Source organism: Lathamus discolor, chromosome 5 (genome assembly GCF_037157495.1).
Source record: "Lathamus discolor isolate bLatDis1 chromosome 5, bLatDis1.hap1, whole genome shotgun sequence".
Lineage (NCBI taxonomy): Eukaryota > Metazoa > Chordata > Aves > Psittaciformes > Psittacidae > Lathamus > Lathamus discolor.
Genome location: NC_088888.1, coordinates 45,830,264 through 45,855,290, shown reverse-complemented (window position 1 = coordinate 45,855,290; position 25,027 = coordinate 45,830,264). Strand labels below are relative to the sequence as shown.

Sequence of the window (25,027 nt, the reverse complement as noted above, 5' to 3'; positions counted from 1 at the left end):
AATCAGTCATGCTACTCACACCAAGTGATAGCAGACTTGGACATTAAAAAGCAGTGTAAAACACTGAATTTCTGTATTTTTTTTTTTGGTTTCTAGCCTCACAGCAGGTAGCATACTTGCTAATCTAGTGTTTTTTCTTTTCAACACTTTTTTTAATTAGGCAAGAAATGGCCTTAATTAAATAGGAAAACAGGGAAAAGCCTGTAGCTAGAGACAATATATGCAAAATTCCTAAAGGATATATTTAGGAACAGGATTAATGGGAAGGCAAACTCATCTCTATAACAGAAGCCTTGTCACTTCTTTAACTGCCAAGAAACTGCTTCTCTTGTAACATGCTCTACATTAAAACTGTTCCTGTAAAGGCTGAAAAATCTTGGTTGTAAATAGTGCAAAATATTAATAGTTACCTGGAAACCAACTGCTTCACCTTTTTTTACAGTTGTTCCGTAACAGCCTCTGTATCACTTTGGTTGAACATCATAAAAATCCACTGCCCCAGTTAGAGACATACCAGCAGCATCAGCTCAGTTCAAGGGTCAGCTAGAAACAGACAATCAATCTGGGGCTAGACACCCACGTTGTGGAGCTGGAGCAACATGATTTTGAGGAGTACTTGCCTATGATTATTTTGCATTTATAATGATCTTCCTCATCAACACAGACACTGTCAGAAGCATGGAACTAAGTTTCTGGGAAGGATAAAAACAAAAATTCACCAGCAGCAGCAGGTGATTTGAAGCATTTATTACACAGCTTCTTTCAGTAGTTAAAATAAAAATTAAAATCCACCCCTAGAACAAGCTACACTTCGAAGTGGAAATCTTCATTACTGACTGAAAACATTTAACAGTTAAGTAATAAATTAGAAAAAACAGTAGACTGAAGGTTGAAGACCTTGTATTACTTGAGAGAACAATGTGATTGGAAACCATGAATTCACACACATGCCTACATTCACACCAGCTCTTTTGTTTAATGTAACTGATTCCCAAGTATCATTTTACAATTCTGATTAGGTCTTACAAAAATCTTGTTTATTAAATTGCTTTCTTTAGGCATGCATAGCTGCTAATTTGTTTCCAACTAAATCATGTATCATCTGAAAAAGATTACATTGCAACAGCAAAACAGCACTCCTGGGATTATGCTTCATCTGGATTTTACAATTAAAAGGACAAATATTACAGGAGTTGTAAATTTCCCTGTAAAGGTGGTGGTGACAAGAGCATCCTGCAACAGAGTAATTCCAGAACTATAATGCATGTAGCAGCCATACTAAGAGACACACAGCAAGTCAAAACCTCGAAGTATTAAGGGATCTGTTCAGACTGAAACTTTAATTTCTACAAGAATAAATGCTTTTTAGATCAACATATATGCAATTATAGAAACATATTTGTAAGCAAAATCAATAATGGTAGCAAGAAAATTAAAAGCTCCACTGATTAAAAAAAAGATTATTAGCTCTAATACTCAGAGGTTTTAAATAAACTTAAAAATTTGTGGAGATTTGGGAATGGCTCCCAAAGAAATCTATAGAACAGACCTCCAAAACCGTATATCTGGATATAAATACACATTTCCCTACGGTTTACACAGAAAAAAAAATCTCTGACCTGGGTTTAAACCAAGTCAAATCCTGTTTTAACCCTAGTTCCTCCACCTACCTCTCACTCAAAACCAGCAAAAGTTGCTATGTTTTCACTGCTCTTTTCACAATCACTACAAAAGTGACAAATTCTTCCACAACCACTGGCAGACTATGAAACATCCTAGAGCATCTCAGCACAAAGAAACACATGCATGTAACACATGCACATGGATAAGTGCACAAATGTGGAAGCAGGATTAATCATGTGATCGAACCTCTGCACCATATCATCCTGGATGTTCAGAATTAAGTGCACGGTTTTATTATAGCTAGTATCCAGAACTTTCAGCTTCTATATAAAGAAGGCATGTGTTTTCAATATGCAACCATAATTTGCTTTAATATCACACCATTTAAAATTAAATTAAAAATCAACATATGAGACATATCTGGTCTGAGAAATATGAAAGCAGGAAAGCCGATCCACTTCAGTATTTCTTATTCCAAAACCATCATTTAACAGGAAACGTGACTATGCCATATTCATAGAATTTCCTCCCCTCTCCCACAGCAGAAACCATTCTTTTTGAATTCCGTCTCCCTGAAAACTCTTGGTTTCTTTCCACTTCTATGACCACCTCCTATTTCCCAGTCCTTAAGAGAGCCCACATCAGTCTTCGTGTGAAAACAGCTACACAGTTTTCCCAAAAACACTTTAAAAACACCTCATTTATTAGATAGGATATTCAGAATTAATGATCCCCCTTTGGGCGCAACACAAAATACAGCATTCCCAACTTCCTAAAATTACCAGATCTAAAACAGAATTAAAATTAACAATCAGATTAAATGGTAAAATAGAGAAGGAAATTACTGTCTTCCTAAAAAACATTGAAGCATTATAGGTATAGGGAATATTTCCCATATGTCCAAGTAAGCTATTTCTGAGGGCAACAGCAATTTGAGTCGATTTATATTTAATCTTTCTCCTTTCTCCAAGGCTGCAACTTCCAGCAGCCTCTTCCTGCAGCTGATGAGGGCTGAAAAGAGTTCATTCTGTCAAAATAATTTGGCTCTAAATGACCTGTTCTGACTAGGCCAAAGACAAGTGTTTCTCAGCTGATATAACGTAAAATAGATCAAACAAGCCCAAAGACTCATTTTAGCAAAAGAGTATCTGCAACTCCTGTTTTCGGTATTGTTCAATTTAGAAAGATGGTATTCATCTGACACTGATTTGCAAACTTCAATTTACGATTAAAGAGCTGCAGACACCATGTTTCAAATTCGGAGATATACATTTTATTTATTCTTAAAAGAGAAAAGACCTTTTCTTAGAGCCACATTATTCACTTCATATCTAACCTGGCATTTCAGCTAAACCCAGCACTTCTGCCAACTACTATGATCTCTTGAATGTATTCTTCCCCTTCTCCCTTTACACTCCTACCAGTAGTTGGGTTTGTGTTTTGTTTTGGTTTGGTTTTTGTTGTTTTTTTGCTCATCTCTTTCACACAAACAGGAACTGAGCGAGAAAGGAAAACCGACACTGATTTATAAACCAAAAATACTGTTAAGCATGAAAAGAAAATGCTACACATTTTTAAACTAAACTGTTCAATGCCCAAGAAGATAAGACACCCATTACAAAGCTAACACAGACAAAGAATCTTTTCAGGAAGAAATATACCTCAAAAACAGACAACCAGATAAAATTAGAAACTGGCATTACACTCAGAACTACACAAACATCATTAGACTATTTGGACAGAAGACATTACATTCCCCAAAACCAGAAACAACTCAGACACTTGAAATAATCCTGTAAGAATCCACATACCCTCTCACACCAATTTCATGGCAAGTTCAGCTCGCACAAAGCTTTGGGAGGGCAGGTGGAAGCGTATGTATAAATAATTCCTTTTCCCTCAGTCTGCTACTACTACAGGATAGAGCAACATCTGTCATGACCAGTTTAGGTCTGTGCTATCCTGTCTCGGAGCAGAGGGATGGATTAAATGACCTCCTGATGTCCCCTCCAGTCTTGCTCTGCTATGATTTGGAGGTTATTACATCACCTCCGTTTTATTTTAAGACTTCTGTTTCTGCAATTTGCTTTTCATTTGAAGTCATAAATCTCAATTTCTAACACAATGAGACAATATAAACATTATAACACTACATATGTACTAGAAATATTGACAAAAGAAAATTAAGAGGATGAAAAAGTATGTTTTCAAACCAGTCACTTCTTAAGAAGTAAAAAAGATACAACAGAAAAACCGTTTATAAGGAATTTGTGTTGATGTCTGCAGAAACTGCTAAAATACTGTAAAGAAGTGTTTACATATTCCTGTTTTGGGGGAGGTGTGAAGGATGAGACATGCTGTATTTTAAGAAGCAAAGAGAACCAGAGGAGATGGCCAACTTAAAGCAACATCCATGTAAATACCTCTCTACATACCCACTTCTGACTGAATGAGAAGAAATCACCTCTACCAAACATACCTTCTAACCACCACCCTTCCTCTGACTACATCACATGCACCTGCACCCTCTCCTCTCTCTGCAACCAATCTGAGTTACTCCTTGCACAACACGTGCCTAGAAAGCCAGTTATGGTCCTAACTGTCTTGAGATGAAGATCAATAAATTTCAGCAATTCTCCAATTAACATTTTTTGAATAATTTCTTTTCCAGCTTCGTCAAGGAAGCTTCTTCCTCTGATCCATAGAGATATATGCAATTACAGTCACAGCACAGAAAAAAATAGAGGAATAATGAGAAACAGGAGACAAAAAGTGTCCAACATAGAATTCATTAGACAGCCACAGACTTCTCCACCTGTTGCGTTGTACACTGGATACTCGTAAAACCACAGAGGGGGAAAATGCAGATATACCCAAGCAGCTAGGAACATAAATTTTGATCCCTTTTTACATCCTATTATTATCCACGACACAGGATGCTGTTAATTGGCCAAAGTAATTGGTTTAAATACCCAAGTCCCATTATAAAAATATACTATGAAAATGCTTAAGACACTTATCACAACCAAGAAATTTTTAACTAAAGTTCAAAGCTGAAAAGGCACTAGGGACTTGTCTACACTGAAGGGAAAAAAATGCATAATTATACCAATATAACTAGCTCAGTGTGGAAACTTGCTCCAGTATAAGAGTACCCTTTCCCACTAAAGCTTACGTGCTTTGGAAGCAGAGTAAGATAAAATGTGTAAACTCTTATTCTGGTATAAGAGTGTCTCCATAGGGAGTTATATTGGTATAATTATAGCATATAATTATAGCACATAGTTGTACCGTTAAATTTTCTTGTGTAGACAAGCACTGGTTGCCCAGTCCACATATATTTTCTAGCAAAACAAATGGTTATCAAATTCCAATAGACGCACATAAAATACTTAGCTTTTATTTTTGTTTGATGAACCTTCTTCATTTTAAAGTGATGAATTACTTCAATTAATCTTCCTTGAAAATGCTTTTCTCTTTGCTATCCTATATGGTAATAGATTATTCTTCTGGTGGAGGGATCATAAACTAACACTTTCAGAACAACTGCAATATCTCCCACACTGATTTAGGTTCTCATCATATAAAGCAAGGGGTGAGAAATCAGGTACAAGTAAGGAATAAGGAAGGTGCTGTTTACACATTTGACTGTTAGACTCGCACCTTTTACAGTACATCCCCAGCTACTTTAAACAGTCAAGTGCTTCAATAATTTAGTCTCTATCCTTCTGATGATTTCATTCTCACCTCATTTGTTATAGAGGTTAAAACATCTCAGCCAACCTTGAGGAAGCCAGACTTCCTCCTCTGCCCCTCGTACACACTGGAGGGCAAAAAGTACATCTAAAAACCATACCACTAGTTGAACTTCAAAATCTAAGAAAGAACCATAGAAGATAAACAAACTCTAAAACTACAGAAATGTCTTCAGAATCTTTTGAAAACATGTAACTTTTTACAGGATACCCAGCTCAGAAACCCAAGGGTAAGCCAAACAAATTGTCACTGTTTCAGAAAGATCTCTTACAAAACAAAGGGAGCAAATGGAAACAGTGGTTACACCAGGCTTCAAAAAGTAGAAAGCAGGGACACCCTGCCACAAAGATGTCAGCTAAATTATTAATAGCAACAATGTTTCAGTTTGGGCATTTTAAACACTCTACTAAGAAAGGTTAAGTGACCCTAGAGAGAATTAAGGATTACTGTAACCATTTTGCAGGATGTGTAGGTAAATCTCTTTTGAAAAAATACCTTTTTTCCTCTTCAATAATTTAGTATAAAATTGTGTTGCCAAAAAGGACTCTTGGCAGGACAGGCATCCCCATGTTTTCTTTTGTATTTCTGAACAATTTCATCCATCGGCATTACGTTGGGTTTTGCCGCTTTGTTTTGGAACATATCCATAGCAGTCCAAACACACCTTGCTTGCTCCCACAGACACTAGCTCCCTCGAGCTGCCCCTTCCTTCCTCCCTGTGCCCAGCACAGTCCCTCAGCCCTGCCAAAGCACTCACGGCATTCACTGCCCTATGTGACGTGACCCCTGGACTGACAAGCAGGAGGGCTGACAAGCCCGAGAGCACCAGTGCTAGGCATGAAAGACCACCACTATGGCAGCTCCTTTCCAGAGGCACCCACTTCACCACAGCTGAAGTGCCAGCCATGGGCAAAGAGTTTTCAATGGACTGAAGCAGCACCTACACAACGAAACCACTGCCCTATTTCCAAATCCAGAGCTCACACCTCTGTATGGAAATTGTGTATCTAAGCATTAAGGTCAACTGATCTGGAAACTCATCCTGGTATTTTCAAATTTGCCAGCATGCCTCATGCCTGCAAAGACACTTTAAAGGAAACATGCAAAAGTTTAACATATCAAAAGAAAAGGAACAGCAGGACAAACTTTGAACAGGTATTATAAAAAAGGACAACAAATAGAGAAATGTATCAAGCTTAACAGGAAATGGGTACTGAAACCATTAGTTCTAATGGGTTAGCAAGATAATAAGAAGGTTAGTCCATCTGGAACTCCAACAGAAGTCTGGAAAAATATGCCTGCATGATTTGCAAACACTACAAGTAGTGGAAGAAATTAATTTCACTTTGCCCTTTGACATCAACACCTGAGCTTATCAGCTTAGACCTTCTTTAGAGTGAAGGGAAAAAACATGTAAGTTTAGGAGCATGATTCATTAGACCTGCATTACATGTCTACTTCAAGATGAGATGATTCACACCAAGAAATTACTATTTCTTTACATCAAAGAGACACAAAAAGATCAGGTATAAATGCCTACAATACATACGGTTAGATGAGTCCCACCCTTGAAATCTAGTATTTCAAAGCTACTGAAGGCTTATTTAGCCACTGCAATTGGTACATTCTGCATAATTATCATCTTGGTGAGAAAAAAATATAAATCTCTTTTATCCTCTGGGTCAGCTTCTTTCCTTTTTAAGAGGAGGATAACAATGATTCTCTGCTCTAGAGAAACACTGAGAAATGAAATATCTACCTGCAGAGTGATTTTACACTCAAGAATACAGTCTCATGATGAGTTTATGCTGGTAACAGACCTGTACTACCACCAGAAAGGGACTGTCCTGCCCTGACCCTCACCCTCAGCTGAACTTGCCAGGCTCTCCCTTGCCTTACCTCAGTGCTGGAAAGACTGTGCTGAAAGTCAGATCAGCTCAATGACCTGGCTGAAAGCTATAACCATTCACGGGTTTTGTTTGGCAGGATTAGTTTTCAGGCAAACCAGTGAGCTGATGGGACTCACCTTAGGACACAAGGGAAGCAGCAGGGAGCTGATAAAAGGGTGGGATTGGTCTTTTCAGCAGAAGTGAAATCTTAGATCTGCTTCAGATGATCGTTAAAGTCACCCTTTGGTGTAAAATCTTTTAGTAATACAGAACTCGATAGAAGAGTGGACAAGGAGCATAAAAAAAAAAAGAAAAATGCAGAGGTAAACAAATTAGGTTTTTCAAGTTTTCTTCAGTTTTCCCCAAAGAAATTCTGACTTGGTATCTACGCAAAAGGCACATGTCCATTTAATTCAACGCATTTTCCTATATTTTTATGTGTTACAACCTTTCTCCTGCCAATTTGCTCTTTGTTTCAGCCCCTGAACCTCAAAAGCCAAGAAGAAAAAAAAGCTGCCTCTGTGAGGAATACCCACTTGCATCGTCTGATAAATGTCTGAAGAATGAGCTCAATTAAAAAAAAATAAATAAATACTCCTTGCTTATTCCCAAGCATTAATCTAAAAACACCAAAACATTTACTGAATGCTCAGTATCAGATGAGTATTATTTTTTTGGGGGGGGGGGAGGAGGCAGGAGGGAGGGAGAAGTGAGGGGGGAAAGCCCTCAGTAATTAAAAAAAAAGCCATGTTCATCATCTCCTTCAGTCTACAATAGGATATATACACCCACTTCTGAAGAGGAAAAACTGTGTTTCTATCTATTCTGGCACCCTGGCTGAGACAACTTGCTCGAATAAAACAGACAACCATATGTGAGTTAAAAGGACTTAAGAAAGCAAAAATGTCATCAGAAATCCTAATTATTTGAACCTTCTGTCATGATGCCATGACCAGCTGCAGCCTTTAACAAAAAGCCCCTACTTTCTTCCTCCATCTCTTCAAGACAACACCAACCCCAAGCAAAGCAAAAATTTAAACTGAATGTTAAAAGCCAGAGTAGCTTGAGGGAACAAACAGGGTAAGTCAGACTCACCTTTTTCAAACCAAAAGGACAAGTAACTATCATGGCTACATCTGAGATTTTTATGTATTTTTTTTTTTTTTAGGGAACAAGATTATTGCAAATAAACATCTAGGTCTTCTTAGAGATAAAGCAATGGAATTTGGAGACCACCATGCGAGAAGAAATTGGACTTTGTTCTTCTTCAAATTCCTAAGGTATTTTCCTAGAACAACGGAACTTTAACTTTTTAAATAGGCTTCATTCACCATCTTAACTAGCTACATCCCCTCCAAACAAAATATGACACAGTGGAATACAAACAACCATCGCTAGCAGCTTGCTACTCTCTATAGGGAAAATTAAAAAGAAAACATATGTATGAAATGAAGTATCAGGTACTACAAAATTGCACAGACTGCATCTAGCATATCACATTCATTACTTAATACAGACAATTACACACAGTGTTTCTTCTCAGTTCCTGTCTTTTCTACACTTTTCACACACACAGCAACTTCAATTTCCACGCTGACATCTTTTCAAATATCTTTTAAGCAAATATAGAAAGAGAAATTTTTGATTACAGCTGCCATGCCAGCTGAAAAAAAAAAAAAAACCAAACCTGTGCACATCAACATTTACATTCCAGCTTGGTTTTGTGTCCTTTGTTTCCTTTTCTTCTCTTTTGTCTGCTGTTACCTAGAGGAACCTAAAAAAAATAGGGCACGAGCAAGCACAGATAACTACTTGCATGATTCCTCCTATAACAATGCCAAATCTCACCAGGATTTGTGGCTTGCCTGGTCAGGTTTTTGATGGCCTTTTTTTTTTTTTTTAATGCAGCTTGACCCCGGGTCACTAGAAGAGCCTACACAGGAAGCTGGCTGGCAAAGACACTTTCCCTGCTGTCACTCCTTCCCCAACAACTTTTGTGTACAGACCCCTTGGTGGACAGAAAGGAGCAAATGCAAGTAAAAGGGAGGGATTGGTATCACAGTCACTCAAAAGCTATTTTCTCCCTGTATATGTGATCACACTAGTTACTCTCCAGGAACTGTAAAATGGCAGAAGACAAGAAGAATGGTGTTTCCACCACTCCAGTGATTTGGAAAAAGAGGAATTTCAGAGAGCTCGAAAGAAATATTATAAGACAAAGGGGCGAAAAGAAAGATGACATCATTTGGATACAAGAAAGTAGTGTAAATTTGGGAAGAAAAGACGACAGAAGCAAATGATCCACAAATAAATCTCAAACTCCCTGCAGAAGAAAATGTAAAGGAAGAGCCCTGAGCAATCATATCCCACAACAGAGCTGACACACAAAAAGTGTTAGTATCTCCAGAAAAAGTAGTGGGTTCCACTGCTCTTCCATTCACCATTCTGCCAAACACCCTCTATAGCAAAATAACACCCTCCCTCCCCCAATATCAAAGCATGTTATTCTTTTTACTAGTATTATTAAAATGCACTGTGAAGAACCCAAGGAGGAATGGGGGGGATATGCAACATCTTCCTGGGGCAGGCGATCCCTCTCCACTGCTTGTTGATGAAGTGCTGCGTTTGGCAAGTTCCTCATGAACAACCAAATCCCTAACTAGTATCACAATGTATGAGACAACCAGCCCATGCCCCTAAATCTAATAGCTTTTGAGGGTCTCAATTCATCCAGAAAGCATTCTGTCACCAGCATTCGCACATAAAACTCTTTGACAGCACAGACTGCAGTAGCCCTCAGATCCCAAATTAATTCTTGGATACATCTTTTTCTTTATTTTTAAATGCTGGCAACCACGCTGACACATTGAGTACTTCAAGAAGACTGTTCTAAAACCCAAGTGAGTTTGTTTCGGATGCTGCCCCGTCAGCCCCTCCTCTTTAAAGGAAGAGCTCAATTAAGTTAAGAACTGTTCTTCTGAATGATTTTAAATGCTTTTTTTTTTAGTTGTGGTTGGATCTCAGTTAGTGTAATTGCTATTTATATCAAAACATTAAAAGGTCTGGTTATGGGGTTTATTAGAAAAGCAAAATGTGTTTTTAATGCTTTAAAAAAAGAAACCACAACAAAACACTTTGTAGTACTATTTTCCCCTGTATTTGCATACCACATGCTCAACAACAAAAAGAGTATTCTATAGGAAGTTAAAAATCCCCAAAACATCACTGAAGCAGTAGCTCCTACAGTTTACTAGCAGGAAAAATGGTTTTGCGGTAGTCCCCCCAACCCGGCACAAGTGATGCATGCTAGCTTCAGGATGTAAAAGAAAAATAATATATATCAAAACACAACATACAAGACAAACAAATAGAACATCTCTTTATTAGCAAAAACTACAAAATTAACTATAAACCGAGCATCACTTCTAGAAAACCGCTAGCAACTGTTGTTTTGAAGATGTGAAGGCAGAGGGTCACAGGGGAGAAAACCTCTGAAAGGCAGCTCAGTGGCACGCAGTCAAGAACTATCGTTTGAAATAAACAAGGATATTCCCCGAACTTCTCTTTTCCACCGGCACCTCCCGCAGCAACCCACCTGCGGGCCCGTGCTCCCGTTCTCTCCTGCATGCCACTGTAGTCCAGTTTCCTTGCATTACCTTTGCCCAGGTCAGGGATGAATGGCTGTCAAATTCCCCGAGGAATAAAAAGAGGGGGGGGGAGGGGGAAAAAAATAAACAAAACAAAACAAAAAAAAAAAAACCAAACAAAAACCCCAGCACCACTACCCCCCTTTCTTCCTGAGGCAGCAAGTTTCAATTGCGGGAGCACATGGCTAATCTCCATATGTGAAGGTCAGGGCGCTCCAGCCGGGGAGGTGAAGAATGGAGCAGCTCACGTAAGGGGCCGCCTCGCACACCCTGGCCTGCTGCCCGACAGGCGAGATTGTTGAAAAGCAATAGATAGCTTCTGGCAGAGGCAAGGGGAAAAATATTTTGATCATGTGACTCTATACAAGCTAACTAGCTTGCTTCATGTGTGAAACTTTTACAGACGCTACAAACACCACGCTTGTAACCGGCCCCAGAGCAGCCCACTCCCTCCCCTCCCCGAGGAAGCCTCAATCGCCAGGTTCAGCTGTTCTGCACGCTGGAAATCCCTCAATAAAGCAGAGCTCCGGTTTAAAACAAGTTACCCAAAACGGAATACAACCAGCTAACAGCTATCTATATATTACTGGCACTTCTCACAACCACGAAACACAGGGCACCATGAAGTCACTGCCTCGCAGGTCTACCTTTCTGTTTACAGGAAACAAGCGCTGCCAAATGACAGTAAAAATGAAGTAAAATGACTTTGCTATTGCTTGTACACAGCTAAAGCAGCCTCCTATGTACCTACCTGTATTCTTCCAGAAATACTTCTTTGAATAGCCTCTACCTATGACCATCTGTAAATACCTTAAAACAGCAACAGCTCTAAAGAACACACTCATTTTTCTTGACTTGGGAATTTCAAGCAATAGTAAATTAAAGCAGAAAAAAAAAATCACAAAAGCACAATTATTTTCCATAAATCATGCCTGAAAGCAAGACATCAATACTACCATCTCATATAAACAGAATATCCAAAATATTCACAACATGAATTGCTACACAAAAAAAAAAAAATTGCAGAACTCCATACATTCCACCCAAATCAAAGGCTGCAAATAAACCAGAGTATTCCTTTGATGCTGTCAAAACAAACCTCCTTATCTTTATTTTTAACTTTAAAAGAATAAAATTTAAGAACTACAAATCCTGTCCTTGTGCTTTCAAAAGAAATTTTCACAGCTGATGTTTCAGTACCTTGCTTACAAACAAGTAAGCCTGACAAGCTAACTAAATAACATGATCAGTGTTGGGAACACCTTGTCTCAGATCCCATCCAAACAGAGAGGAAGGTATAGTGCAGACAGGACACCTTCACAAGTAACAAGTATTTAGGCTGCCTATTTATTCTGGATGATACTGTAATTAATTATTTGAGTTTGATGTGTACTTTTAAATAAGGGAAATATTACCCTTACTTTAACAAAGAGAAACTGAGGCATCCAACAGTGAAACTAGCAACCTTTAGATTATGCAGTCAGCAGACAACTATCCAGAACTCCTGCACCAATCCCCAATTAATACCATTTTCCTGAAGTCACATAATTTACTTACCATGGCTGAATTCACTGCTTGTGTAAAGAAGGTACTATTCCACTTCAATCAATCTGTAAATTAAGCCATGTCCACACTGGGAATGGCACACATGACTACAATTATGTTTTAAAACAGGATCTTTCCTTTGGGGATTTTCTGAACCAATTTTCTTTCTTCAGTCAAACAAACAGAAAACAACCACACTCAAACTTCAGGCTCTTCTGTGAAAGCCAGCTGTACCAGGGACTGTGCTACAGTAAGACAACCCTCTTTTACCTGCATAACACAGATCACTTCCTGCTTTTAAAACACAACCACAACATGTGGAACCATCTCCCTTGTGGAAAACTCTGCAAGTTACCTCTACTTTAACAGCCATACCTGTAAACCCCTCAGGAGAGCCTCCCTATAAAGGCTTATTTTGCCAGTGCAGATACACTATCACCCCATCGGTAAACTAAATACAAAGGGATTTGCCACAACAGCTATTAGTCAGGGATGCAATTAATTCCCTGAACCTAACTATTCAGCTACAACAAAAGTTCAGTGGACCTGGCCACACAGTCTTCAAAAGGCAAATAAGTTGATTCAGTAACTCCAAAAAATCAAAACCATTTTGTAACTAATACAGGTAAAAAAAAAAAAAAAAAAAAAAAAGGAAAAATTATTAACACCCAACAGAAATCCCTGCTACCCAAGATTTATTTTTTGAGTAAGTAGATACCTAAAGTATCAAACAAAGCTCTCACTGAAAAATACACACATGTAACAGTTTAAAGCAGAAGCTCACAAGACCCTATCAGTAACACAACTAACACTATCCCCTAAAAAAAAAAAAAAACCAAAAAAAAAAACAAAGTTATAAATTAAGTTTTCCCCATTTTCATGATTGGTTTTTAGCAAACAAATTAAGAAAATATAACAGACAAAAATCCCACATACATCTAATTTAAAAACAAACAAACAAAACAGAAAAAAGACTGGCAGAAAATTCCTTCCCCACCCCCAATGGTCAAAGAAAGACTGGGGGGGGAATGTGGGGGTGGCAGGAAGAGATCAGCAACACAGCTCTACAGCTGGAAGCATCAGATGACCTATCACTCAGATGGATGTCTTCATAAACAATTATCAGATCACAAACCTGAATTCAGTATCTTTTCAAGTCTGAGAAGGCCACAGTGCAGGTGGGAAGAGAGGGCACAGCAGTGAATTCCTAAATGCAGAACACCATTTGGCAACTGGGCAAGTTCAGGTGCAAAAGATTAACTAAACTAACAGTTCTTGAAATTGGAGAAACTAGTAAATAGGTTACATACTTCTACACATGCTCAGTCTTTCTGACATAAGTTATTAAACCCACCATGACTCAAATTCAAGAAGTAATATGCAAGTAGATCAACCTGATAGCTCCGTACTGAAAGCAATTCCTTACAGACACTGCAGAACCACCAAACTCTGTTTTACATCCACAATTTAGCCACTACCCATTCAGAAATTCAGCAGCCTCATGACTTGGCTTGATAGTTTGTAAGGAAATTAACATTTCCACTACACATGGAATATAAATGCATGATACACTGCTTCAGTCACATCCGCTGAAAACTTTTACACAGATTTCACATAGATTTTAATAAACATAAATGAAACATTTTGATAATATCATCAGGATAATGATCTCAGGTTACAGAATTTTCTAAATAGTTGCAGGTGCCTTCAGATCAAATAAGCATCCTATACAGGGAATACAAAGTTTGCTAAAAGGTACTTTATACTTGCAGTAAGAACAATTCCCCTATGAAAAGCAATCTTTAAACAAGAAACAACAACTGTGATTTCTGCCTCAAATTTGTTCATCTTAGAAATTAAGACAATTTATCTGCCAGATAAAACAACTGGCCTTAGTGGCAGGGAAGACTGCGCATGCATCCCCACACACCCCCAACACATACTTGTTCTCTGTACATCGTATTCATCAGAAGGCAAGTTCTGCAACACCAGCAAATCTCCTGGGCACTTGTTCAACTCAATTTTCCTCAGAGCTTAATTTCTAGGAGAAATCCAGTAACTTTATATAGATGACATTGAATGCACAATGATAAAACAGTGCAAGGAATACTTGAATTTTAGATGATGCTGCCTTTAGTTTAAGGTGACTATATTGAGACAGCAGACAAATCCCCCATTTCGCTCAGTCATTTGTCTTCTCAGTTGTCTGAATAGAGGACTGTAAAGCTTAAATTTTCCCACAACAGAGTGTGTTCACAGTAAGACTGGATTTATGCAAAAGCTGAAGTTTATGGCACTGAGACCCTATTTATTTCTGAAAACTCTGTTTTCAGTACTGCCAGTGTGTGCCTGTCTAAAAGAAGGTGTGTGTTATGTACCTCAGTTTCCCCACCCTGTACAACAGGAAGAATCATCTCTTACTCCAGTGCACAGCACACTAGAAAGGTAGCATAAAGCATGCTGTTACTGAGCAAATAAAGATAGTTGAAAGTAGTCCTGTATAAATTAGCCATCTACTGTCCCTAAAATGCACTGTTCACAAATTACATTGGCATCTTGGGATACATTCCTCCCTGAAGATTCCTTGACTGCAGTGGGACACCGCCCTGGATGGGATTGGTCCTTTTGGAGCCAACCTGTGTTCCTGATGGATCACTGGATGCCACACTCCCAAAACGGAAGCATGACAACAGAAGTCCTGCAGCCCACCTGAAACACAAGCACTGCAGCCCTATGCCAGCACACGAGCATCTGTGTGAAAAACCGAGCACAAAGAGGGATGATTGGATAACAGAAAAAATAAAGGTAACCTTATGACCTGAATGGCAAAACACACATCAACTGTAGAGAAAACTTTCAATTTTACTAAAAAATATTTAAATTTACTAACGGGCAAGGCTTCCTTAAAATACATTTTATTTTAATACAATTGGCTCCACAAGACTTCCATGTATCACATTTATTTGCTTCTCTCAGCACCAAGCAGTACGAAAACAACATTGCTTAGCAGCGCTTTTCTATTACCAGTTTTCAAAACAAATTTGAAAACCACTAAGGTATACTTTTAATTTAAGTTTAATTAAAGTCCTCATTCAGTCCTACCAAAACATGTATTTAGCACTATGTAAATAGCCCAAAATTGAAAGAAAAACTTTTTTTTTCCCCCAAGTACCTTAATAATCACAATTCTAAAATATATTCTAGCAAGTTAGCCTACCACAAACACATGCTACAGAAATTCTGCAGCCTTGAGCATGCATGCACAGTGACTGTGGCAACACTACTTTACATATCCACAGAGAATCTTCAAAGCCTCCCGATAAATGGCATATTCTGAAAAAGTACTGAAATGTAACTAGACAGGACAAAGGTACAATCTTAAGGACACAAGGATGAATAAACTACTGCCATTCTCATGTCAAGAAGAATGTTAAAATATCTATAATAAAATATTTGACGCGCAAAAGAAAAAGATCAATAGCTAATCAAACATATTTTCATTGCACAAATTTCATCTAGTTTTAACTAAGACACTATTTCAAAATGAAACAGCATCACCTAACAGACCATGCTTAGTAATTTCAAAAATTTCACATTACGTATGTATCGAGGAAATTTAGTGACAGATTACATGCCTTTTCATCCCCACAGATTTGGATCAGAATGCCAAGAAGACAGCAACTGACTGCTTAGCTGTAGAATCAGTACACGATGGAGGCAGTAATACAGTAGACAGGGTTGCATCGCTCTCTTTATTGTATCTCATACACAGGGTCCTGCTGTTCAACATGTAGGCATAAGCGCTACTACAGAAACCCATAACTGAACACCAAACCACAAAGTGTCAAATATATGGTCGTAATATATATATAGATGCTACTAACCGAGAATATTGCTATTTGCTACTTCTAAATAGAAGCTATGTGAATACTAAACTGTTTATTCCAAAACGCACAGGGAAAAATATATTTTATTCTCCCATTGAGACATCAAGAAGCTATTCACCACACTAACAGCTGTTTAATGGCCTTCAGGCACAGGATGCGATTCTGCAGCCCTGGCTTAGGGTTCCCAACACAGGCTAACTATTAGGCATAGAAAGAGCTGCAGAATCAGGCATATTCCGAGTTTCTCCACTGCGAAACAAACGACTGATAGGCACATTAATTCAGACCAGCTCAACAGAATTATTCCTAACACTCGCTATACAGGTACTCCTGAAAAGACCCAGGTTCTCTCTTTGTCTGTAGGTGTGTGCAAATCTTATATACGTGCACAAAGGAGAACAAAGTGTATAAAGCACACACACAGAGGCCAGCTAATGTGTTAAGAAATGGCAGGACAAATCAGAAGCATAAAAGCAGCCTCAGGACTCTAAATAGCTGTACACTGTCAAGGACTTCATAATCAAAATAACTGAATGAGAAGGTACTGTACCAGCATCACATGTCTCCTCCACAATCAAATCAATACATCTGCATGAGCTATATCCATCTGCTTTGAAAACGTGTGTTTCTTCAGAAAAAAGAGGCTTCCTTTTCAAGCTTACATCTTGTCTCACGATCGGATAAGGTGATTAAATGAAATGGAAACAAAATTTTCTTAATTTAATAGGCTGGACAAACAACAGAAGTCAGGTCAGAGCAGGATGCCACAGTTCTGCAAATTACAAAAATTACCCATGCTGAGGCAACAATTTCCTTAATAAGTATGTCAGACATTGTAGCCTGCTGAAGGTCCTTGTTCTCTGTTAGCAGCACAACAGTTTCTTACAGGTGTAGGGTTAAATAATCATCTGCTTTCCAAAGATACATCACAAGTCAGTATATTCTAATGGGCACATACACATATACAGAGTACACACAGAGATGATTATTAAAAAAAAAAAAAAAAAGAAGCCTCCTGTTCAAATGCTGGACTGAATATCATGGTTTTCTCTTTCAAAAAGCAATTAATCTCTCTACATAATAACACGACATACATGGAGAGTGACGCATGGGCATTAAAAAAAAAATTAAGAAGTGTTCTGCAAGTTAATGTAAGAATTTATCTTTTATTTGACACAACCTATTTTACACATTAAAAAATATTAATTTAAAATCTAACAAAATTCTTTAATCACTTACTGGTTAGATGAAAATATCGTAACATAAGGAACACTAACGACTTGCCTTTATGAGAATTATTTTAAGAAAAATAATAATAATTTTAAAAAAAATCAAATTATGCCCTTGCCAGAATAGTCTTTCTAAGCTGGATCTTAATTCTTATGGTGCACACACACACACACACACAAAAAAAAAATCTGTGAGAGAGCACATAAACCCATAAATAGAAGGAAGTATTTCTAAGGGTCATACTGAGGACATAAAGAATTTACTCTCAGTCCTTCAATAAAAATAAAGTACTTTAAACAATTTCTGCTGTAAAGAAATAGTACTCTAGACTAATATGTACTATGTCTATCTGCCGACAATTTTCCTAGCTTTTAAAGCCATTAATTCCAAACTACCTGTGTTTAAAAGCAAGCAGACAATGCAAATCTTTTAAAATTAATTACTAAAGGTCACAGAATACAAGGCCTCATTACCTTATGGCTTCCAGTGACCCTTTTACCAGTGCAAATTAAAAAAGGTAAGAATAACACTCATAAAAAAAGAAAAATCTTATTTCCCTAAAAGAAACGGAAAGGAAATGGAATAAAAACTAAAAACGTGACAGGAGTGGTCTGCTGGAAGTAGACAAACACACACACATTCAGCCCATCCAGGGTTTCTAGCATCATTTTTTTTTTCAGGATTAATACACCAATTACCACATTAAACGGTGTTTTCTCCAGGTTCTGCTTATTACTTTATGGAAAGATCCAGCCTTTGAGGATCCCAAAAGCATACACCTGCATTTGTTCCTGCCAGTCCTCGTTGTTAAAAGCTATTAAAACATTTAACAGTTCTTGATAGAAACATCTAGTCGAAGGGAAAAGAAACCCATAAAATCCTAATGCACTACTCCATTTAACACAATTCACTTTTCTACTGAGAATTCAAGCCTAATGTCACATTTGTGTAGAAAAAATAATGAGATCAACAACTTCCGATGCTTCTTTTAAGTCTTCTAACCACAACTCAAACCCAAAAGCGAATTTTCTCCCCGAATATCTGGATGTGCTGCAGAGATGAGACAAACGCAACCTCTGGCAGAATGGCTCCTTTTCCCCGTCTTTGTACAATACGCGGCGTCTTCTCACCTCCAGCAGCCACACGCAAACGAGATGATGTTTTTAAGAGGCATGCACAGGTTAGGTATCAAGGTAAGAGGAATGTAATGAAATTAGCATTCGGATTATTTATATAAAAAAAGTAAGAAACTAATCCCTTGCATAATATCCATAAACTGCAACATTACAAAACGCTTTCAGAAGCACGAGCACACCTTGAAATCCCAAATCCTCACCCAAGCCCTGTTATTGCTAGGTACTCCCTTACTGCCTCCAATTAGCTGGGAATTAATAATCTGAAAGAATAAATAAACCAATGCCCAGCAAAAGCACGCCATGGAACCGAACTGCAGGAGGGAGGGAGGAAGGAAGGGAAGGGGGGAAAAGGCGAGGACCAGCCCTGCAGGCGCCGGTGGCCGGCAGGGCCGGAGCTGGTGCTGGAGCCGGAGCGGGCGGAGGGGCTGCTCCCCCCGGCCCGGCGGCGCGGCTGCCCGGTGTTATTTGCGGCGGGGGTTCGTGTGACTGCGCCGCTCGGCACTTCTATTTACATCAGCGGCGCGAGGTGCCCAATGGCGAGCGGGGAGCCAATCAGATGGCAGATTAGATGTCAACTCGGAGGCAGCTGTCTGGAGACGGTGCAGCCAGTTTACCTCCACAATTCAAATTCCGAACCTGGCGGAGGAGACCCGGCCGCTCCTCGCTCAGCACCGGCCCTACAGCGGGAACCGGCCTCCCGGAACGCCGGCTCCCCGCAACGCACCGGAAAGGCGCTGCGCAGCGGCCCGCCGCCTGCGATCATCGCGCCCATCTATCGATCCATCCACTCATCGATCGATCGGCGGAGTTACCGGGTGGGCGGCACACGGGGGTGCGTGTGGCTGTGGCGGCCAGCCCGGTGCCCGAACCCCTTGTACCGACGCCAAGGACTTTTCCTTCTCTTTATTTTTCTTCGCTGCCCGCCCCCCCCCCCCCCCCCCCCAGTCCACCCTTCCCCCTCTCCTCCAGTTTGGATTTCCGCGTGTGTTCGGGGAGACAAACGTAGTTCTGCGCGCCCACGCGCGCTAACGCTGGTGGGGCAAGTCCCCCGTAAGGTGACCGGCCTCAGGCACCCCGCACCGCGCCGCGCGGACGGAGGCGCGGGCACACGCGCGCACACACGCGCGCGCGCGCTCTTCCCATCGGGAAGGGAAGAAAAAAAAAAAAAAAGAAAAAAAAAAAAAAAAAAGAAAGATCCCGGCCGCGCTGCGCGGATCTCACTGCGGTAACTCCGCCAGGGACAAACTACTTTGCTAAGAGCGCGCCATGGGCTCCGCTCGAGCAAAAAATAACAGATTAAAAACAGACGGGGGGGGAGAAAAGGAGGAAGAAAAAATAAAATACAGCAAAAGGCTCCGTGAACGATAATGGACGGTATCCCCCGGGCCCGGCAGCCCCTTGACCAAACCCGGCCCCGTCCCGAGCCGCCTGTCCCCGGGCCCCGCGTCCCACCGCTGCTGCCTGAGGAGCGGAGGGGCAAAAATATGAAGCGGGTCCAAGAGCAACCTGGTTTCGGCAGCCAGAGCCGCGCTCCGCTACCCCTGGCCCCGGCGGGGCCGCGCATTGTGCGCCGCTCTCCCTTGCTGCGGAGGCACGGAGAAGCAGAACTGGCCCGGAGGAAAAAGAAAAAAAAATAAAATAAAGATTTTAATTTTTTTTTTTTAAAGGAGAGGCGGTTGGGGGGGGGAGGGGGAGAGGAAGAAAAAGTGAATTATAAAGAAACTGTGACCCCGACACGAGCGGCGCGGAGCCACCAGCGATGGGGAGCGAGGGTTACCTGGGTCCTGCTGATGGCCTGACCGGTGCTCCCGGGGCTCATCGCCGGGTGACTCCTTTGTTGCGCCGCTGCCCAGGCCGGGTTCGCCGCTCCGTACTGGGCGCCCATGTCCTTGCCCATGCCCATGCCCGCCGCTGCCTGCTGGCTTCCCGGGGCGGCCGCCGCTGCCTGGGGCTGGGGCTGCGGCGGCGGCGGGGCGCTGGGGCTGCTGTAGTCGGGGTAGCTGCTGCCGTAGCTCCGCATCATGGGGCTGGGGGATGTGAGCAGCTGGTTCAAGGTAGGGGTGGCCCCGGACGGGTGCTGGTTCTGTCCGGAGAACCGCGCGAAGCCGCCGGCCGCGGCCGCCGCGCCGGCAGCAGCCTTGCCGAGGCCGGCCCCGCCGCCGGGGCCCATCATCATGCCGCCGCCCGGCTGCCGCGGGGAGCTCAGCACCCCGTAGCCCGCCGCGGAGCTCCCGTAGCCGCCGCCGCCTGCTCCGGCGCCCGCTGCCGCCACAGCTCCCGCGCCGCCGCCCGCGCCGCCGCCGGGGCCGCGGCCGTAGCCCGAGTAGTGGTTGTACTGGCTGTTGGGGTAACCTTCGTGGGAGTTTTGCAGGGGGTCCATGCTGTTGGGGGCCGCCGTGGGGTGCATTATCCCCATCCCGGGGCTTTGTTGTCCGCCATGTTGATCAAAGCAAGGCCCGGCGCGGCTCGCCGTAGCGCTGCTGGCAGGGGCAGGGGCAGCGTTGCCATAATAGCTATTGAACTCCGAGACACCCACCGCGGAGGGGCCGCCGCCGCCGCCTCCCCCGCTCCCGCCGCCGCCGAGGCCGCCGCCGCCGCTCCCAGCGCTCGGGGGCGGCTGCTGGGGCTGCTGCTGTCCGCCCAGGGGTCCCAAGCCGGGGTGATCGTAGCGGCCGCCGATGGGCTCGCCCATCTTGCTGGGCATCTCCTCCTCGTCGGCGCCTTTATTCAGCATTTGCTGCTGCTGCTGGGGGGGCTCGGCCTGAGCGCCCAAAACACTGTCTTTTCCTCCATGTTGCTGCTGCTCCATGTCTGCACTGGGCTGAGCAGCGCCGCCACCGCCACCGCCGTTGTTGTTGCTGCCGCTGCCGCCGCCGCCGCCGAGGCTGCTGTTGTTATTCTGCACGGGATGGTGCTGAGGCGGCGGCTGCTGCGGCGGCGGCGGCGGGAATTGATTTAGCTGCTGCTGTAGTGCATGGTGGTGGTGGTGCGGGTGGTGGGCATGGTGGTGGTGGGCATGGTGATGCGGGTGGTGGGCATGGTGGTGGTGGTGGGGCGGCGCGGCGGGGTGATCGCCTCCGACGCTCTTCAGCTTGTGGTTGGGGAGCAGCCCCGTCTCCATAGCCGAGCCCGGGTTGGAGGAGGAGGAGGAGGAGGAGGAAGGAGACGAAGAAGATGAAGATAACGCCGAGGAGCTTCCACCTTCCTTCAGAGCCGGCTCTGAGGAGGAGCAGCCGCCGCCGCCGCTGGCGTTGTTGTTGTTGTTGTTACCGGCGGCAGCGGCGGGAGCCGCGTTATTGGCCATGTTCAGCGGCTCACTGTGGTGGTGGAGGAGATGGTGATCTAAATTATTCACGCTGCCGCCGGCCGGACTCCCCTCAACGACCCCCAGCGCGGGGCCCGGCCCAGGACCGGCAGTAGCGGCGGCCCCGGCCACCCCCGGGCCCTGATCCGGGCCCAGGCCGCCCGGCAGGCTCGGGGCTTTGCCCTTGTTGTTCGCACCAGCCGGAGCCGCTGCGACCTGCGCGGCCATGATCATCGCAACATTGCGAGTCCGGAGAAATTAGTGCTGATAATACTAACTACTAAAAACAAACAAACAAAAAAAGCCAACAACTAAAAAAAAGGAAGTATCGACCCTCACCCCCAGAAGGGGGGGCGAGCAGAAGGGGGGGGAGGGCGCGGAGAGGGGCAGAAAGAGAAACGGCCGGGGCAGGGACTTGACTGAGCCAAGAGTATCCCCTGCGGACCGCTCCGCACGCACCGAGTTACAGAAATTTCCCTCCCCGAGTCCGTGGTTGAGATCAGAAATGGTAAGAACTCCTTACGGTCCGCGCCTGTTCCCGCTGTGTGATTTCATGTTGAAAGTTTTTTGTTCAGGTTTAAATGAAACTTTTTTTTCCCCTTCCACCCCCCCTTCCCCCCTCCTTTCCTCCCTAACCCGGATATGGGTGAACACACGTCTGGCGGAGCCGCGCTGGCCCAGCATGGCATGAGTGAGCGAGCGAGCGAGCCAGCGCCGGCAGACATCGCCCCCTCCGCCCCGAGCGCGCCCGCGCACTCGCAAAACGCGGACTGGACTCCGCACGGCGCAGGCTCTCGCTCCGGGCTGCGGGCGAGGGGAGCGCGACCTCGCCGCTGCCTCTGACCGCGTCCCACTCATGTGCGTGCCCAGCGGGCCCCGCGGAGGGCGCAGCCGCAGGCCCAACTCGCACGGGGGGTGCTTGGAGGAGAAGGGTCCCTGCGGGCCCCGGCGTGTGGGGGGGAGCAGGAGCCAGGGGTGCCGCCGGCGGCGCTGCCTCGTGGGGCCGCTGCGGCGGGACAGAGGCGACAGGACGCCCGCAAACGCCGTGCCCCGTGTCCAGGTGTGCTGGAGGAGGCGGGGCCGCCAAACTTTCGGGCACTGCACGTTGCCCCCCAGCCCCATGTGTCATGGTCAGAAGGCGAAATAATTTGGGAAAATAATTTGGTGTTTTCTTTCCAGTTTGGTTCCCCCCCTCCCCGCTCCAAGCCCCAGAAGATTTATAACCGTCTGCACACGAAATACAAAATTTAACCTAAAATTCTGCAGCGGTAGCATCTTTGCAGTTGTCCATATCGTCCAGCTGTCTCCAAATTTTAACGGTCATTTGCGTTGATGATGCTTTTATATATAGGGCCGTTTTCAATATGTTCTGTGTACTTATCTGCAGATCAACAGAGACTGATGAAGGAGAGTGAAGCATTTTCGGTCCCATAATTGTTTCCCCAAACAATATAATTTCCAGTACACACAAGACACTCATGAAAACGTAGTAACACAAACCCCAAAATATGTAATCCATGTAACTCTTGCTCCAAATGGAAAGCTGCTGCTGCTGACCTACATTTTTTAACCATCTTTCAGAATGGTTTGAAGGGGTTTTTAGAACTGTCTTAATACAAATGATACCCTAGTAGAAGAAAACTTAATAGCTGCACACTACTTTCAACTAATGAAAGCATTTGGGACATTAAATACTTGGCTATGAATACAGCAAACTGGAATATTAGCGAACGTTTTCAATATAGTAACGGTTTAAACCACGCTGTTTTAAATGAATATATTTATGTGCTCTGTTAAGGCAAGCACATTTTCAAATTTCAAAATGGAAATTTAAATCTGAGATTCAGTAATAATGGTAGAAAAAAAACACAGCCGATCAAGACAGATGCTGTCATGAGTAGGTAGGCTTTTTTGAATCCACTGTGAAGGCATTTAAGAGCAGAAGCTTCATGCTATAATGTTGCATTACATGCAAAGATTATTAATAAATGTATGAACAGTGTGATTTCAGTGTCTATTAATTTTAGTTCTGTCTGAAAAGTCAGAAGTAGTCTGATTTCCATGATGGAGTTAGTTTTGAAAAGTCTGGGTGCTTGTCAAGCACATCTTGCTAATACTTCTGTTACAATTGTATTTCTCTTTTTTTTTTTTTTTTTTGGTACCCTTTGCAAGTGCAAAAATGTTATATGGCTAGTAGAAAAACACGGAGCAGGAGAAAAAATGGTGAGTAATTCTACTGGGGGGAATCAGGTGCATACCCAAGGGTCATTACGGCCTGTAACAACACCAAATTGCAATTCTATGCAAACTGCTAGAAAGGGGTATATCATCTTTGTAGGAGAGAGAATAACAGAACCGTAAGATGAATTCATGCCAAATCATTCATCAGCTTTTGCCAAGAGAATACTACATCTTTGTTAGTGAGCCTTTTTGACATTTTCTCCTGGATTTTCTTCCTTTCTATATTCAAATGCACGCTAATTATACACATTAAGCCACATAAGTTGATTTTTTTGAAGTCTTTCATATGCAAATATAAATATAAATGTCTCCTGGAGTGTATTTATTTACATGTGTACCCTAAAATAAAATATAAAATCAATTACACATTTATACTTCAAGATATTTATATTCAAGCAAAAATAAATATATCTAAAATCCAATAAGATGTGCTGATAGCGCCCTGGCTGCAGATGGAATACTTCCTGACATGCTCCACAACTCCTTCTGATCAGGAAAATAGCCTGCAAAGTTTAAAAAAGATTTACTTCGAAATGTTTTCCCTGGGAAAGAAGAAAGAAGCTTAAAAATGAAGAGTTTATGCTACTAACTCCTTTCTTCTCATTTGTTTCAGCAACTCGGCTACAAGATTGGAACTAAGAGGCTATAAAATAGAGGCCCTCAGCACAATGAAATCAGTCTGCTATAAAAGGCGACACATGCCAGTTTTTCCTCCCCAATGGCAGATGCCACACCCTAAAGCAGACAGAAGGCACTGCAGTCTGTGCAA

At 42.6% G+C, this 25,027-nt stretch overlaps 1 protein-coding gene across 6 annotated transcripts in view; it reads right to left on the bottom strand.

Moving 5' to 3' along the window:
- ARID1B (AT-rich interaction domain 1B) overlaps positions 1 to 22,587 on the bottom strand; it is a 330,916-nt gene extending 308,329 nt beyond the window's left edge. For all 6 annotated transcript variants that reach the window (XM_065680613.1, XM_065680617.1, XM_065680614.1 and 3 more), the window contains exon 1: positions 20,491 to 22,587. In XM_065680613.1, coding sequence (XP_065536685.1) covers positions 20,491 to 22,251 — 1,761 coding nt within the window. In that variant the 5' untranslated portion in view covers positions 22,252 to 22,587. The remainder of the gene's footprint in view (positions 1 to 20,490) is intronic.
- Between the last annotated feature and the right edge of the window lie 2,440 nt (positions 22,588 to 25,027).